Genomic DNA, 13,515 nt, shown 5'->3' with positions numbered 1-13,515 from the left:
GGGTGCTCGGCTATGACTCTATGCAATCAGCACGAGCTGAATTATACCGGAAGGCTAAGGTAAGATTCGAACTCCCCGCCAAATACGCACGAAAATAACATTGAGAAGCTTTTGTATGACCTAGGGGGTGAGCCGTCCTCGGAAGTCCTTGGCCAGTCCTCGCTCCTCCTATCCTTCTCCTATACGCCAGAGGATCCCCGAAGTCGTCAGTCCAATACCTCATGGCTCAGGCGTGCTATCAATCATGCACGCCTTGCAGCAGCTGATCCTGACGCCTCCGAGAGCGAGGATGAACAACCATCCATTTTAGAACGCACAAGCCATGGAAACATCCTTAAAAGACTATGGTGGTCTTGCATCATGCGTGACCGCGTAATCGCGCTGGCTCTGCGGAGGCAGGCCCTCATCACAAAAGAGACACTCGATCTCCAGATCTTTCCTGGCTTAGAGACCAAAGATCTTTTGGACGAAGTTCACAAATCAAAGGTATACGATAGCGACACCAAAAATGAGCTCATCGAAGTGACTTGCAGATTGGCAAGCCTTTGTATCATCGTGACCGACCTGCTCAGCCTGATGGCTTCTCAAGAATCCGACAAATCGCTGCGGCCCAAGTCACGACCCCGAGAGGGACGCGCAAAGAACGCTGCGACTTGAGAAAGACCCTACAATCTTGGTACGAAGGACACAAGTGAGCGATTCCCTCCCGTATCTGGCATCGGCGCAGAATCCCAGATTGGAGGGGTTCCAGGCGAATTGCGTTCGACTCTTCAGCCACACCGTTTATTTATACTATCAGTAAGCTAGAGTTTTGGTTGATTGTATCTCAAAAGCACTCACAAGTCATCGCAGCTCGGCTCTCGCGCTCCTATGTCAAAATTCTATTGTTCGAGCGATGATGGCGACATCACCACCCAAGAAGCCACCGACTGCAGAAGGATTCCGCAAGCTACAGTATGCCGTCTCCTGCTTTACCGATTGCATGCAGGGCTTGACAGAGATGCGACTGGTTCGCTGGTTACCCATGAGCACGTAAGAGCCCTCCTATTCTTGGTCTTCTTTCCAGCTTTCGACTTTTGATACCAGGCTAAAAGCAGACCTAGAATTGCCTTCAGCGTATTACCGCTGATGATCTACACTGTGAATTCACAAACAGGCAGACATCCCGACTGCGCATGTTCTGAAGCGCTCGGGAGGGACCAGCTGCGCCAGAACAGCCAACTAAGTCTTCTGACTGAAGCCATGAGAACTATAGGTGCTCAGTACGGTGGTATTACCTGGTTTGGCGCTATCGCACGCCGAGCTAGTGAGCTGGCTCAACCATGGGCCCTTGATAAGTTTAGCAGTGACTCGGACGATGGAGTTGCAATACCTCTACCATCCGCAGAACCATTCTTACGACTTGTCATTACAGCAGACCTTAGTTTGAGCACAGGCAACTGTCCTGAGAGAGATCAGTTGTCCAAGATTCTTAAATTATCACAGACATCGGAGGAACCTCGAATCGACGAAGGCTTCCGAGGATACTCATACGCCATGAGCATGAATCCAACCGACATCTTGAGTTGGACAGAATTGGACACCTTTCTTGGTCTTGACTGGGCTACTCCTCTTCCCTCAGAAAATACAGTCATCGATCTGTCCATTCCTGAATTGGTGGACGACACCGAGAACGGAGCTCAGGAGGGTTTGATGGATTCGCCAGATTTGACACCTCTGTCCATTTGGACAGCTGGAGAAAGTACCCTGACGAACCCGCCCAGTGGACGTACATATGTTACAGTTGATATAGATGGCGATTTGACGAGCTGGGAAACAGGGTCTGTCTGTTCTTGACGATTGACATTAACCCCCTCCCGGCACCACCAGCCAGGCTTCGGGAAATTTGGCATCACATAGTTTGTACGTTCTAAGAAGCTTAGTTCCTACCTAGAGGCAGCTTGTAACATAGAAGACTCTTCGTTGATTGGTGCAGATTCCGGCAAAGGACCTTCCCGCTTGGCAGCTGGAGGCCGGTCCGGCCGGTCCGGCCCACGAGCTTTCTCGTGTCGCTCGGACCATGCGACAGTAGGCAGCGATTATGACCGCTTCATGTAAGATGAGCTCGAATGTTGTTTCGCTCCTGAAAATGTCATTTTACAGGAATTAACTGGACGAGTTTGTGATTATGCTATAAGTATGCCTGTGATTCGTAGCAATTCGCAGTCTTTCTTCAAAATTAATAGGTATGATACCGTCCGATTCCATCAACGACCATGCCCGTCAGATGGTGAAGCGGAAGAAAGTAGCGTTGTCCCCCTTCTCGCGCTCGAGTTCTCGTTGCTCTTCTGTATACTCCTCGGGAGATCCATAGATGCGGTCGCGTCGCGCATTCTCTCGCCGGAGATAGGCTGTCATACAGACGCAAAGGACAAGAGCGACAACATAGAGACCAAGAAGACTGCTGAGCCCCGGTAAGTGCCTCGGGCTATACTTTGGCAGAAACAGATACGACGAGATGATGCCGCTGATGTTACCGAATCCAACATGCATAGCAATACCAATCCCCCTCTTGAGCCCACCACCGATGTTGTTGCCATTCCAAGCTACGCCCTGGGGGACGCTGGGATAGATGCCAGCAGCAGCAAAGAAGCAGCCGACGTATCTCACAGCCACGTTTCTCACAACGGTAAGCATTATGAGACCAATGATTCTGTACATATATCAGCGACACATTGACAAGCACCAAGCCGTGAAAGAAGAGGAACAGAAAAGTACTTACGCAACAAACATAAAGACTATCATAAAGACTCCGCGTTGACCGAGCCTGTCTGCATACCACCCTGCCGAGACGCAGATGATACAGGCTACCACGAATGGCGGGACAGTCATCAGTTGAGCTGTGCGACTTGTGTAACCAAGATCGCGAATGATGGTCGGCAAGAATAGCGAGTACGAGTAGACTCCAGTATAGACGCAGATGGTTGTGACGACATGGACCCAAATCTTCCAATCAGACAATGCGTGACGAACGTATTTCATGTCGAACTCGTTCGCAAGTGAGGATCGATCTTGTTGAAGACGTTCTAGTACCACCTTCCGCTCACTTTCGGTAAGGAACTTGGCTTTTTCGGGGTAGTCCTGCATAACCTTAACAGCGACGCACGCTAGTATCCCGTCAGAAAGCACTACTCGGGTAACTGAAGGGGTGTACTGACCGACAAGAACTGTCACAATGCCCTCGAGGATGAATAGCCAACGCCAACCGGCAAGACCAGCAACACCACCCATTTCTAGAATTCCACGAGCCAAGAGCCCCCCGAAGGCACCAGCGAGCGTGGCAGCTGAGAAAAAGATTGCTAGTCGGAGACCGCACTCGTGACGACGGTACCACATGGTGATGCTATGTTCCAAGAGATTTTCAGTTCGGTTTATGCGAGAGATGCAACCGGCAACACTTACAAGTAAGCAATGCCTGGAAAAAGACCACCCTCAGCAAGACCAAGCACAGCTCGCGCAGCCAGAAGTCCTTCATAGCTCTGTACAATTCCCATTAGGGTACAGACTATGCCCCAACAGAGCATGATGAATGGGATCCAGAGCCAGGGCGCGAATCTCTTCATTGCGATATTCGAAGGAATTTCGGCAATCACGTAGAAGGGGAAAAAGATTGCCAAGGCATTGTTGTACATGATTCCTGTCATATTGAGGTCGGCTTCAAGTGTGTCGAGTCGAGCATTGCCAATATTGGTTCGATCGAGGAAAGAGAGCAGGTACAAGAGAGTGAGAAAGGGTAATAGGGTCCAGTCGATCTTTCTCATAAGTTTCTTAGTGTCGACTGCCTCTTCGAGGCTTGAACAACCCGAGGCGTTCCCACCTTGGTCAGAGGACTCAGCAAGCTCCACATTTTGAGTCGATTTGTCCATGTTCAAGAGAGCTTTTGGCTGGCGTTCAGGATATTTATTGGTGGGAAAAAATATGTAAGGTACTCAAAAAGTCGCGAGGCACGTTGCTAGAAACTTGTCCGCTCAGCAACTGACAACATAAGGGTTTAAAACTATCATCGGTTCGAACGCCAGGCACGTCAGTGATCAGGCACGGCGGTCTGAAAGCAAAGTTCCCGGACCGGCTGAGACAGGTTGGTGGCTTGACATCATTTGGAGCTTCCAATACTGTTGACCTGCTTCCTGATACGGATTAGCATCCAAGCCGCATGGGCCACCGGGTTCAGCCTCGGACCGGCCGGCTTGGAGTGTCGACCTAGGGACCACTCACTTCGCGGGGTAATCGCTTTCGCTGGTCGGGTACGCAATCTCTCATGCTTCCAACAGCCGCATGATCTAGAAGAGATCCGTACGTCTCTTCGCAGCCTGGGCGTGAGGTTGATCGCGCTATCGATTGAGTGGCCCACCCCCAGGTTTATCAGCAGAGCGGAGATCAAACGCGGGGTTTGCAGTCGCCACACCTGCGGAGGACCATATTGCCGGAAGGAGTGGGTTCCCTCTCCAATACCCAATCCATCCGCCACGGACCGACTCATTTTGATATTGTCCTAGAGACAGAAACCTTTGAGCATGGCAAACAGCAGCCGCAGCGAAAGCCCCGGCAGCGTTGCCGGTGCCGCTCCGGGGCCTGCATACCGACCGATACGACGCATCAACCAGGCATGCATCGCATGCAGGTATGATCTGTCGAGTTGAGAAGAAGTGCGTGCATCTTGCTGACTGGATACTTCTCTTCCAGAAGGAAGAAGTCTCGGTGCACAGGTGGTCACCCATGCCGAAGTTGTAGACGACTGTCAGAACCGTGCCAATATCCTGGCCCGGGCGCCCCTCGAGTGCGGATATCGTCGCGCGTACCAAACGATCCCTCGTCACAGATTTCCGACACATCAGAACGCCCTGTGAGTCCGTCTCAAGTCCCGGGTTGACTCGATCAGCTGCTGACGACTTCAGCTCGCTGTCGCCGACAGACTGAGCGTGCTCGAGTCAGCACTGGATGGCATATCTCAGCAACTTGGCCAGTTGACAGAGCTCACCAGGCAGATATGTGCTTCTGGTGGCGTAGGCTTCTCGGTCGCAAGCGGACCCATCGTCACTGCGGGTGCCATGAGCGAGAGGAGCCTCGATCACTCGTCGCCTGGGTCAGAATTCACGAGGACCATCGCGGCGAGACATGCTGAATATGGCAGTTTTAACGATCCCTTCCACCCGCAGCATTGGACCGTGTAAGAGCAACGTCTCGCCCCTCAGCACAGAAGCTAAACAGTTCCAGCAAGATGAAACATCTCATACCCGACATCGTTATGAGGGCAGTCTTTCGGAATTACTTTCAATACGCACATAACCAGCCGTATTCGTTCTTTCATGAGAGCAAATTCTGGGAAAAGCTTGACGGAGGCAGTTGGCCTGACCACCTGCTCCTCGCCGTGCTTGCCCACGCCCTGAGATTCTCGGAGGATCAATTCTTCAGGGGTCGTACCAAGCAAATGGCTAAACTTTTCGCGAATATGTCATGGAAGGCAATTGTCAATCTCTACTTCCATGAGCGAGGGGACGCAGATCTTGCCACCGTCCAGACAATCACGTTATTGTCCATCTATGACTTTACTGGTACGTTTCCGAATACAGCCTGTATTTCCTTCGGCTGATGCTTTGCTAGCTGGTCATGATCGGCATGACTCGGCCTGGGTGAAAATTGGGCTCGCTGTCCGCATGGCTCAAGACCTCCGCCTCATGATGGATGACCAAACAACCCTCGATAACGCGGAGAAGGAGGAGAGACGGCGCGTATTCTGGTCGGTCTACATGCTGGACAGACTTGCGTCTTGTGCCAGAGCAAGACCGCCAGCGGTTCTTGAGGCGAGCTGTCACCTGTCCCTTCCATGTGAAGAACATCTCTGGAGAGCCGCCTTTCCTTCAAATGGTTACAAGCTCGAGGATGTCACTCAGAACAGGCTCCTGGTTGGCCAGCATCCCGGCCACCCAGCCCTTGTCGTGGCCATGACATCTATCCTCGGCCGATGCACACAATGCATGATGCAGAATGTGAGTGTCCGCCCTCGCCAAGCTCCGTGGGACGGAAGCTCGGACTATGCCACAATATCATCCGAACTACTCACCTGCGAGGGGTACTTTGAGCAACCCATCGAAGAAGCACTCGCACTTTACTGTACTGGCAGCGAGTCTGATATTGATGCTGCTCTGGCCGGGCCTCTTGTTTTCTCACATATCCTCTTCATGCTGAGTCATTGCATCTTAAGTCAGCCCTTCCTCTTGTGTGAGCGAGTGAGATCCAGCCTCGGAAAACCCCCGAGCACTTTCTTGTCTCGCGCCTTAGACAATGGATACGACTATGCCAAGAGGATCACGCATTTGATCCGGGATGCGAAGCTAGCTGGTCACGCCGCCCACGGGTCTTTCTACGGGTATTGTACACTGATGGCGAGCACCATACACGCCATAGGTCTTTTCTCTACCCGAGAAACTGTCAGAGAAGATTCTGCCACTTGCCTTTCGATCTGCCGCGAGATTCTTGACGACCTATCGCCATACTGGGAGAGCTGTCAGTCAATGGTAGGTTCGCACCTAATAAACTCGAAGACCCGTTTCTGATGGTTTACAGGTTCACGCTCTTAAGAAATTATCAAAACGAGCCCATCGCTACGCCCGACTGAATAATCCTGCCAGCCTTGCCGAGCCCTTAAGACAGGCTGACTGCGACCTGATGTGGTCTATCTTGGATTACAGCACCTGCTCGAGTGCACCCGATGGATTTTGGTCAGCCGAAACTAGACCACCATCTCCTACATCTTGGGCTCCATCGGCAGCTGACATGCATGCCATGCAGCAGGAGGGCTTGGGCCATTTTTTTCCAGCTGTGACAGATCCTGTTCTTGATGGTGAACCTTCACGGGAAGAGATGCAACAAGACACGCTCTTGATGTTAGATTTGCTGGGTTAGTTACAAATTATTCAGCCAGATCACTTCTATTAATGAACTTTGTGGGCGTTGCATTCCTGCCTAGATCTTTGCTTTTGTTTGTTGACTCCGTTCCCTCTCACGTAACTTGGCTCGTTGCACCTTTCCACTCACAGTTCGTGGGAAGAAGTCCTTGCCCACAAATTCTATCCTGCGAGGATACTTGTAAGGTGCCGCTGTCTCTTTGCAATGGTCTTGAATCTTCTTGGCCAGTACCACCAGATCATCATTCTTTGCGGCATCTGTGAGGACTATGAATGCCTTGACAACATCTCCTCGTTCCGCACTTGGTGATGCAATCACGATAGACTCTAGAACAGCGGGATGCTCCTGGAGCACTGCCTCGACTTCGGAAGGTCCTAGAGCCTCTATTAACAAACAGTCTCAGTGTGATGGACCAAAGACTCACCAATTCGGTATCCGGCGGAGTTGATAACATCGTCTGCACGACCGATGAACCAGAAGTAACCTTCGCCGTCACGTTTCGCTCTATCGCCTGTGAGGTACCATTGGCGGGGTTTTCTTCCTTCCTTGGGATGGGTTTCTTGCTGCAGCTTGATACTCGTTGTACCATCAGCTTGGAGATAGCCGTCATAAATACCCTTGAGCGGTGCGCCATCTATGTCGTGTGTCGCCACGGCAATATCACCCTCTTCACCGGCGTCACACTCATCGCCATTGTTATCCACGACACACAACTGAGTGCCAGGAGTAGGCAATCCCATGGAACCCAGCTTGACTTTGTTCCCCGGAAAGTTGCCACACAGCAATGTTGTTTCGGTTTGACCGTACCCTATGAGGAGTTCTCATTAGTTGTGCTCCCTGCAGATTAACCTGCCCCAGTTCATAGCTCACCATCTTTGATTTCAATGCTTGTAATGGATGCCCATGTTCTGACGAGCTCGCCCTCAAGCGCCTCTCCGGCCGCTACACAATGTTCCAACTGCAACGGCGGAAGGTCTTGTATCAGTGCTCGGGTTTCCGGCAGCACTAGTCGACGGAAGGCCGTTGGAGGCGCACACAGCGTTGTGATAGGGTACTTGTGCAAGGTTTCTACGAGACTTTGAGGCGAGAAGGCACCCTGCATCTTTTGTACAAAGAGTGCAGCACCAGTATTCCAGGCCGCAAACCAAGCCCTAACAGGCAAGTCAACGTTGTTAAGAATGAATCATGTGAAGTGACCATACTTACCAAGCTGCCTTGGCCCATCCCTGCTCGGCCAACGACCAGTAAAGCTTGCCAGGTCCAAGCAAAAGCCAAGCCTGGCCAGTTGGTACATGACCTAGGGATGTCAGATGAGTACTTGAAGCAGCTCGTGACCCAACAGGGGCTGCGTACCTAAGGGGTAAAGGTGGTTATGGACGACCATCTTTGGTGGACCGGTAGTTCCAGAGGTAAAGAAAAGGAATGCGGGATCTGTAGACTTGGTTTGGTCTCCCAAGTATCGGACATCTGGATCATAGGTTCCGATCAACTCATCATACTGCGCTATCCCTGGCACGGGTAGTCCATCGGCTTGCAGTATAGTTCTCATGGAAGGACAATTGTCGCGTACGCGCAGAAACTTCGTAATAGTTTCTGTATCACCAATAAATGCAGCAGCTTTTGAAGCTTGCGCACGAAAAGCCATGTCTTTGTGGGTGGCCAAAGTGGTGCATGGCGATACAACGATGCCGGCTCGCAGTGCTCCCGTTGCTATTTCCCACCTGTCTACTGTCAGCCACTGCTCTCATGGTCACGAACAGGCTTCCTACCATGCTGGCACTCGCGGCAGAAGTATCATCAAAATGTCACCTTTCTGGATGCCGAGATCGTTGAGCAGCTGTGCCGAGGAATGCGACTTTTGAGAAAAGTAGCGAAATGATAAGTCCAGGGTTCGAGACTCATCGTCCGTCCACAGCATGGCCTGGCGGTCTGGTGTAGACAGTGCCTGCGCATCTACGACGTCGATGGCAAAATTTGAATTAGTCAGGGGCCCGAGGGGGGCTGCGATCTCATTCGCTGTCATGTTGTGCTGGTGATGTGCGTTATGTGTAGGAGGGGTTTAGGCGGGGGGTGATTCAGACGAGAATATAGACGCAACTGTCTAGGCCTGTCAATAATTGCTGTTTAGGACCATGTGGTACATATAATTCGCATTGAACCGCGAAAGGTTGGACGGGATAGTCGCGGTCCGGAGGTCCGGTTAGTAGTCAGCCGGCCATGGAAATCCACAGGATCCGGACCGGCGCAGAATCAGGCCCCTAGTTTAGGCACTGGAATCACTGGAATCTCACCAATGAAACAGCCAAAATCCAGCTCTACATACATGCGACCACCTGACTGCCCCTGTCAGTGGACTTGTTCAACTGCGGCTATTCTCTCAAGCACTGAATTATTGCGAACCTACGTTATTTTTGATGCCGGGTGGCCAGTGATTAGGATTTGTTCGAACCCCATGCCTATTGTCTAGTGCTTGCTGGCCTAATGCGAAAGACAGACGCCTGTGACAGGACTAGTGAAAATGACCAAAACAATTTGACAAAGACTTGTCGTTTTCTCGCTCGGGCTTAGGAAGGACCGATGTAAAAAGTCATTCAGTATTCATTACCAGTCTATCCTGCGAAGCACGTCAAGCTGCGCCCAGCAAGGTATGGAAGTTGGGTATCAACATGATGAACAGACGCCGCGCCAGCCCAGTATCAAGTCAGATGAATCGTGAGAGTCGTCTTAAGCCCGTCCACCCCTCCGTCCGCGTCCTCCTCCGCCCGCCGCCGCGCCCACCCCCACCACCGCCGCGGCCCTGCTTGGGAGGGTCGGGAACAACAACGAGTCCGCGCGTACCACGCAGGCCCATCTTGCCGGCCGTCGTCTTGGCGATGGCGGGTGTCTCGGGGCACCCGAGGCCATCACGGGCATAGATGTTGCCCTGGGCAACAAGCTCCTCCTTGTCCCATTTCAGAGCCTTCATGTGATTGTTGTAATAACCGAGCCAAGCCTGGTAGATCTTGGCCTTGTCGCCCTCTTCCATAGTATCAATGATGGCCGAGACCTCAACAGCCGACGAAGTATCGGCATCGTGCGGCACAAAGGTAATTTCTTTGAGTGTCCACTTGGGGAACCATGCTTCAGCCTCGGAGACAATGAAGATGCCGCGACCCTCGGCACTAGCGCGGGCAGTACGGCCGAGACGATGGATGTAGCTCTGCTTATCTGCGGGAATGCCCACCTGGAAGACGGTGGTGACACCGGGAAAGTCCATACCGCGAGCGACTACATCGGTGGCGACAAGAATAGCGGAGCGTGAATCACGATAGTCGTTCGTCACCTTGGTGCGCTTGTTCTGGGAGATGCGTGAGTGCAGAATCGAGACTGGCGGCAAGCCGGCAATTTTCTCGAGCACGAAACCGTAGAGATCGGCCAGGGCGGCTGTTGGAGCGAAGAGAATGGCTTTGAAAGCCTCATGCTGGCGAGCCTCCTCACGGATGGAGCCAACCATGGCGGCAGAGACGGATGAGAAGTAGGGAACCTTGATGAGCAGTTGAGGTACACGCTGATGGGTGTTGATCTCGCCGGCGGGGATGGTCGAGATGAACTTGTAACCGGGAGACAGAACCAGGCCAGCGACCTGCTCGACGTGTGGGGCGATGGTCGCGGAGAAGAGCATACCCTGACGGTTGGTGGCCTTCTTGTCGGGCAGCTGGCCAACTATGTCGCGGAGAGCCTTCATGAATCCCATATCCAACAGACGATCAGCCTCATCGAGGACGAGAGTATCAAGATGACGCAAGGCCCAGAGCACATTCTCGTTAGACATGTGGTCGAAGAGGCGACCAGGGGTGGCGATGAGGATGTCGCAGCCGCCGAGGATAGCTCTCTCTTCTCGATCCTTGTTAGTGCCACCGATGGCAATGCGGACGCGGTATTTCGGCAGGCGTTGGAGCAGGTTGGTAGCCTCTTTGGCGATCTGCATGGCAAGCTCGCGCGTAGGCGAGATGACGAGCAGGGAGATACCGGCATCAGCGCCACGGTTCTGCGTGATCATGGTCTGTAGGGCGGGCAGCAGAAAGGCGATCGTCTTGCCGGTGCCAGTCTTGGCCTGAACCAGGCAGTCGCTTCGGTTGGGAGGGAGTAATTCGTGAAGGGTGGCCGCCTGAACGGGCATCATGTGGTCGAACTTGAGGTCCTCCGTTATGGTCTTGACAATGGTGGGATGAACAACGTTCAGGTCGGCGAAGCGGGGGGTGTCCTGGGGAACAGGCTCGGTCAAAGGAGGTCTATCGTTGTCGACGGACATTTCTCTGCCTAGTTGAGGCTCGGAGTCTTCAGCTGAAGGCTGGATCGGCTGCTGAAATTCGTTGGCATGGTTGTTGTTGCTCCTGCCACCATGGCCATTTGTGTTTCTGGGACCGCGGGCACGTTGAGGTCCACGTCCCCCGCGGCGGCGATCGCCACGACGCTTCTGTTGGTCCATGTGAAAGTAGGAGGCTGGCTGGCAAGTGTTTTTGATTGAGTGAGAGAGATTCGTCGTCGTCGTGATATTCGCGTCGATGGCTGTGCAATCGAAAAAGAGAGTAGAGAGAAGGAATAGGTGCAACAGGCAGTGAACTCTCGTTTGCAACGGAATCTGAAATTTCTCCCAAACAGAAAAAAGCCCGTAGCTGACGTACTTACTGTTGATTGGGCTAGGCAGGTTGCTTCTGGACCCTTGGCTCGTGCACGGGGCGTGCCAGTAGCGATGGGGTCCGCTGGAACTTGGGAACCAAAGCAGGCACTTGCGAGGGTCCAAGCGCGCGCTACAGTATATTCCAACATCGTCAAGTCGTTTCTTGCCACTCAAAACAACTCTGGGCTCCAGGAGCGCCGCCAATAGTCACCCGCTCCTGGGCTCCCATTATCGGTGGCCATACAAGTACGTGGCACTAGAGGTGCCCACGTCAATTCGCGTTGCGCGACATACAACTAGGTAGGTAGGAAGCGTGAGATGGATCAATTGACACGCGTCTGAATTGTGGATTCATTATCTCGACCTTCACGGAAAGCGCCCTGTTGACATATGACCTATCTGAGGAAGCAATGCGTTGGCGCGGTGCGGCGCGGCGGAATCGCTTTGAGGCGCCCTGCACGGCTGGGTTCGCTGCGTGAAGACGTCGTACCTAAGCCCACGCTTTGAAGAACCGAGATGCCTGTGCAAAGGCCTCTTCCTTGGCAAATTTCTGCTGGGGTTCGGAGACATTTGCACGGACCGCGAAGCCGTGCCTGACGCCACTATACAGGGACGCCGCGAAGCCATGGCCAAGGTCGCCCAGAATGATATTCGTCTCGGTCTGCTGAGCCAAGGTGAAAGCCGGATCGTTCTCTGCCCAATGTCAGTATAGAGCAGGAGATGCGGAGCAAGGAAATTGGGAGCGGTCTGCCTTACGGGCATTAGCGAGGCCGAGAGGCTGTTGGACTGCCTTGACCTCTTCGGTGGTGACAGCTGTTGGATGGGCGGCAAATCCAGCGTTCACTGCGTGCTGGCCATCGAGCACACGAATGGCATACCGTCCGCCATAGCAGTATCCCGAAGATGCAATCTTCTTGACTTTGAGCTTATCCTGGAGAAAGGAAATAGCAATGTCGACAATCGGATCCGTGACAGCGGGAGGGTGTTCGCTGAGGAACTTGGTCACGTTGAAATTGGGGTCACCCAGGACAGCTGGTGAACCATCGAAGAGATCGGGAGCTACAGTCACGAAACCCTCGCGAGCGAAGCCGTCAACGAGACTGCAACGGTTCAGTGGCCGTTAAATAAGAGGGGCTGGATGATGCTAACAGTTTGTTCTCGGGTGCCTGGATACCAGTGATGTCTGTCAGGAACAAGACAGCGGCAGCAGCGCTCTTTCCACGGTGCTTTGCACTGGGCATTGAAACATAGAACTTGACTAGACACTCGCTTAGTCAGGGGTTCGGCTTGAACACAGTCGAGTGAAGCTTACCACCCTGGTATGTCACTTCCTTCCCGACAGGTTTACCGTTGTGTAAGTCGGAGGCTGTATCTGCCAAAGCCCCTTGAAGGACAGTCGCCACCATGCCCATGAAAATGGTGAGTGTGCGGAAGGACCTCATCTTGTTCTGTCGCTATATATCGCCTGTGAAAATTCCCGTGACGGTGACGGAGCGCCAGTGTAGGAGTCTGCCGCGGGAGGGCCGCCCTATATGCATGCTTGAGTGAGAGCCAGCTTGCAGATTATAAATCTCCACCGAGTGAGCCGGCAGTGCAAGTGCATCACTCTTTGGGGCTTGACTCAATGACGTTCTCAATCTATTCTCGAGATAATCTAAACCCCGCAACGGAAAATCACTTTCCGCGCTCGGCGCTTTTACCAGAAAAGGTATTTCCCGAGGTGACTTCGCTACGGCCACCATAGAATGTGCAACGGTATCTACCGTGCGTGCTTCGGCAGATGGACAGAACACCGCGCGCTGCTCCGAAGATCCATGAAGTGGCTGATGCCAAGGCTCCCATGCCAAGTACGGATTGACTACCAAGCTACATATGCTGGCTGATGCCGGAGTGGGTACACGGTGGCGGCT

General features: G+C 52.9%; 7 protein-coding genes across 7 annotated transcripts; 3 read left to right on the top strand and 4 right to left on the bottom strand.

The window, feature by feature from the left end:
• Positions 1 to 360: 360 nt before the first annotated feature.
• VDBG_08611 (cutinase transcription factor 1 beta) lies at positions 361 to 657 on the top strand (the record flags this gene model as incomplete). Its single annotated transcript, XM_003001520.1, has 1 exon — positions 361 to 657. The coding sequence occupies one exon, from the start codon at positions 361 to 363 to the stop codon at positions 655 to 657; it is 297 nt and encodes a 98-aa protein (XP_003001566.1).
• Positions 658 to 898: 241 nt separating this feature from the next.
• On the top strand, positions 899 to 2,097 carry VDBG_08610 (predicted protein; the record flags this gene model as incomplete). Its single annotated transcript, XM_003001519.1, has 3 exons — positions 899 to 1,032; positions 1,116 to 1,741; positions 1,976 to 2,097. 3 exons carry the CDS (start codon positions 899 to 901, stop codon positions 2,095 to 2,097), a joined length of 882 nt encoding a protein of 293 aa, XP_003001565.1.
• A 165-nt stretch (positions 2,098 to 2,262) lies between these two features.
• On the bottom strand, positions 2,263 to 3,602 carry VDBG_08609 (conserved hypothetical protein; the record flags this gene model as incomplete). Its single annotated transcript, XM_003001518.1, has 3 exons — positions 2,263 to 2,692; positions 2,762 to 3,382; positions 3,442 to 3,602. 3 exons carry the CDS (start codon positions 3,600 to 3,602, stop codon positions 2,263 to 2,265), a joined length of 1,212 nt encoding a protein of 403 aa, XP_003001564.1.
• A 951-nt stretch (positions 3,603 to 4,553) lies between these two features.
• Positions 4,554 to 5,839, top strand: VDBG_08608 (conserved hypothetical protein; the record flags this gene model as incomplete). The annotated part of the gene is made up of 6 exons (XM_003001517.1): positions 4,554 to 4,660; positions 4,723 to 4,882; positions 4,935 to 5,206; positions 5,254 to 5,591; positions 5,641 to 5,768; positions 5,816 to 5,839. The coding sequence occupies 6 exons, from the start codon at positions 4,554 to 4,556 to the stop codon at positions 5,837 to 5,839; spliced, it is 1,029 nt and encodes a 342-aa protein (XP_003001563.1).
• Positions 5,840 to 7,002: 1,163 nt separating this feature from the next.
• VDBG_08607 (acyl-coenzyme A synthetase ACSM3) lies at positions 7,003 to 8,968 on the bottom strand (the record flags this gene model as incomplete). Its single annotated transcript, XM_003001516.1, has 6 exons — positions 7,003 to 7,319; positions 7,370 to 7,753; positions 7,816 to 8,096; positions 8,152 to 8,242; positions 8,299 to 8,666; positions 8,715 to 8,968. 6 exons carry the CDS (start codon positions 8,966 to 8,968, stop codon positions 7,003 to 7,005), a joined length of 1,695 nt encoding a protein of 564 aa, XP_003001562.1.
• A 678-nt stretch (positions 8,969 to 9,646) lies between these two features.
• VDBG_08606 (ATP-dependent RNA helicase MSS116) lies at positions 9,647 to 11,413 on the bottom strand (the record flags this gene model as incomplete). The annotated part of the gene is made up of 1 exon (XM_003001515.1): positions 9,647 to 11,413. One exon carries the CDS (start codon positions 11,411 to 11,413, stop codon positions 9,647 to 9,649), a length of 1,767 nt encoding a protein of 588 aa, XP_003001561.1.
• A 682-nt stretch (positions 11,414 to 12,095) lies between these two features.
• VDBG_08605 (dienelactone hydrolase family protein) lies at positions 12,096 to 13,047 on the bottom strand (the record flags this gene model as incomplete). The annotated part of the gene is made up of 4 exons (XM_003001514.1): positions 12,096 to 12,298; positions 12,362 to 12,705; positions 12,755 to 12,863; positions 12,918 to 13,047. The coding sequence occupies 4 exons, from the start codon at positions 13,045 to 13,047 to the stop codon at positions 12,096 to 12,098; spliced, it is 786 nt and encodes a 261-aa protein (XP_003001560.1).
• Positions 13,048 to 13,515: the final 468 nt, after the last annotated feature.

The sequence above is a fragment of the Verticillium alfalfae genome, genomic scaffold, assembly GCF_000150825.1.
Source record: "Verticillium alfalfae VaMs.102 supercont1.12 genomic scaffold, whole genome shotgun sequence".
NCBI classification, from domain to species: Eukaryota; Fungi; Ascomycota; class Sordariomycetes; order Glomerellales; family Plectosphaerellaceae; genus Verticillium; species Verticillium alfalfae.
The sequence above is the reverse complement of the archived record's forward strand: the minus strand, read 5'-3'. Positions and strand labels throughout refer to the sequence as shown.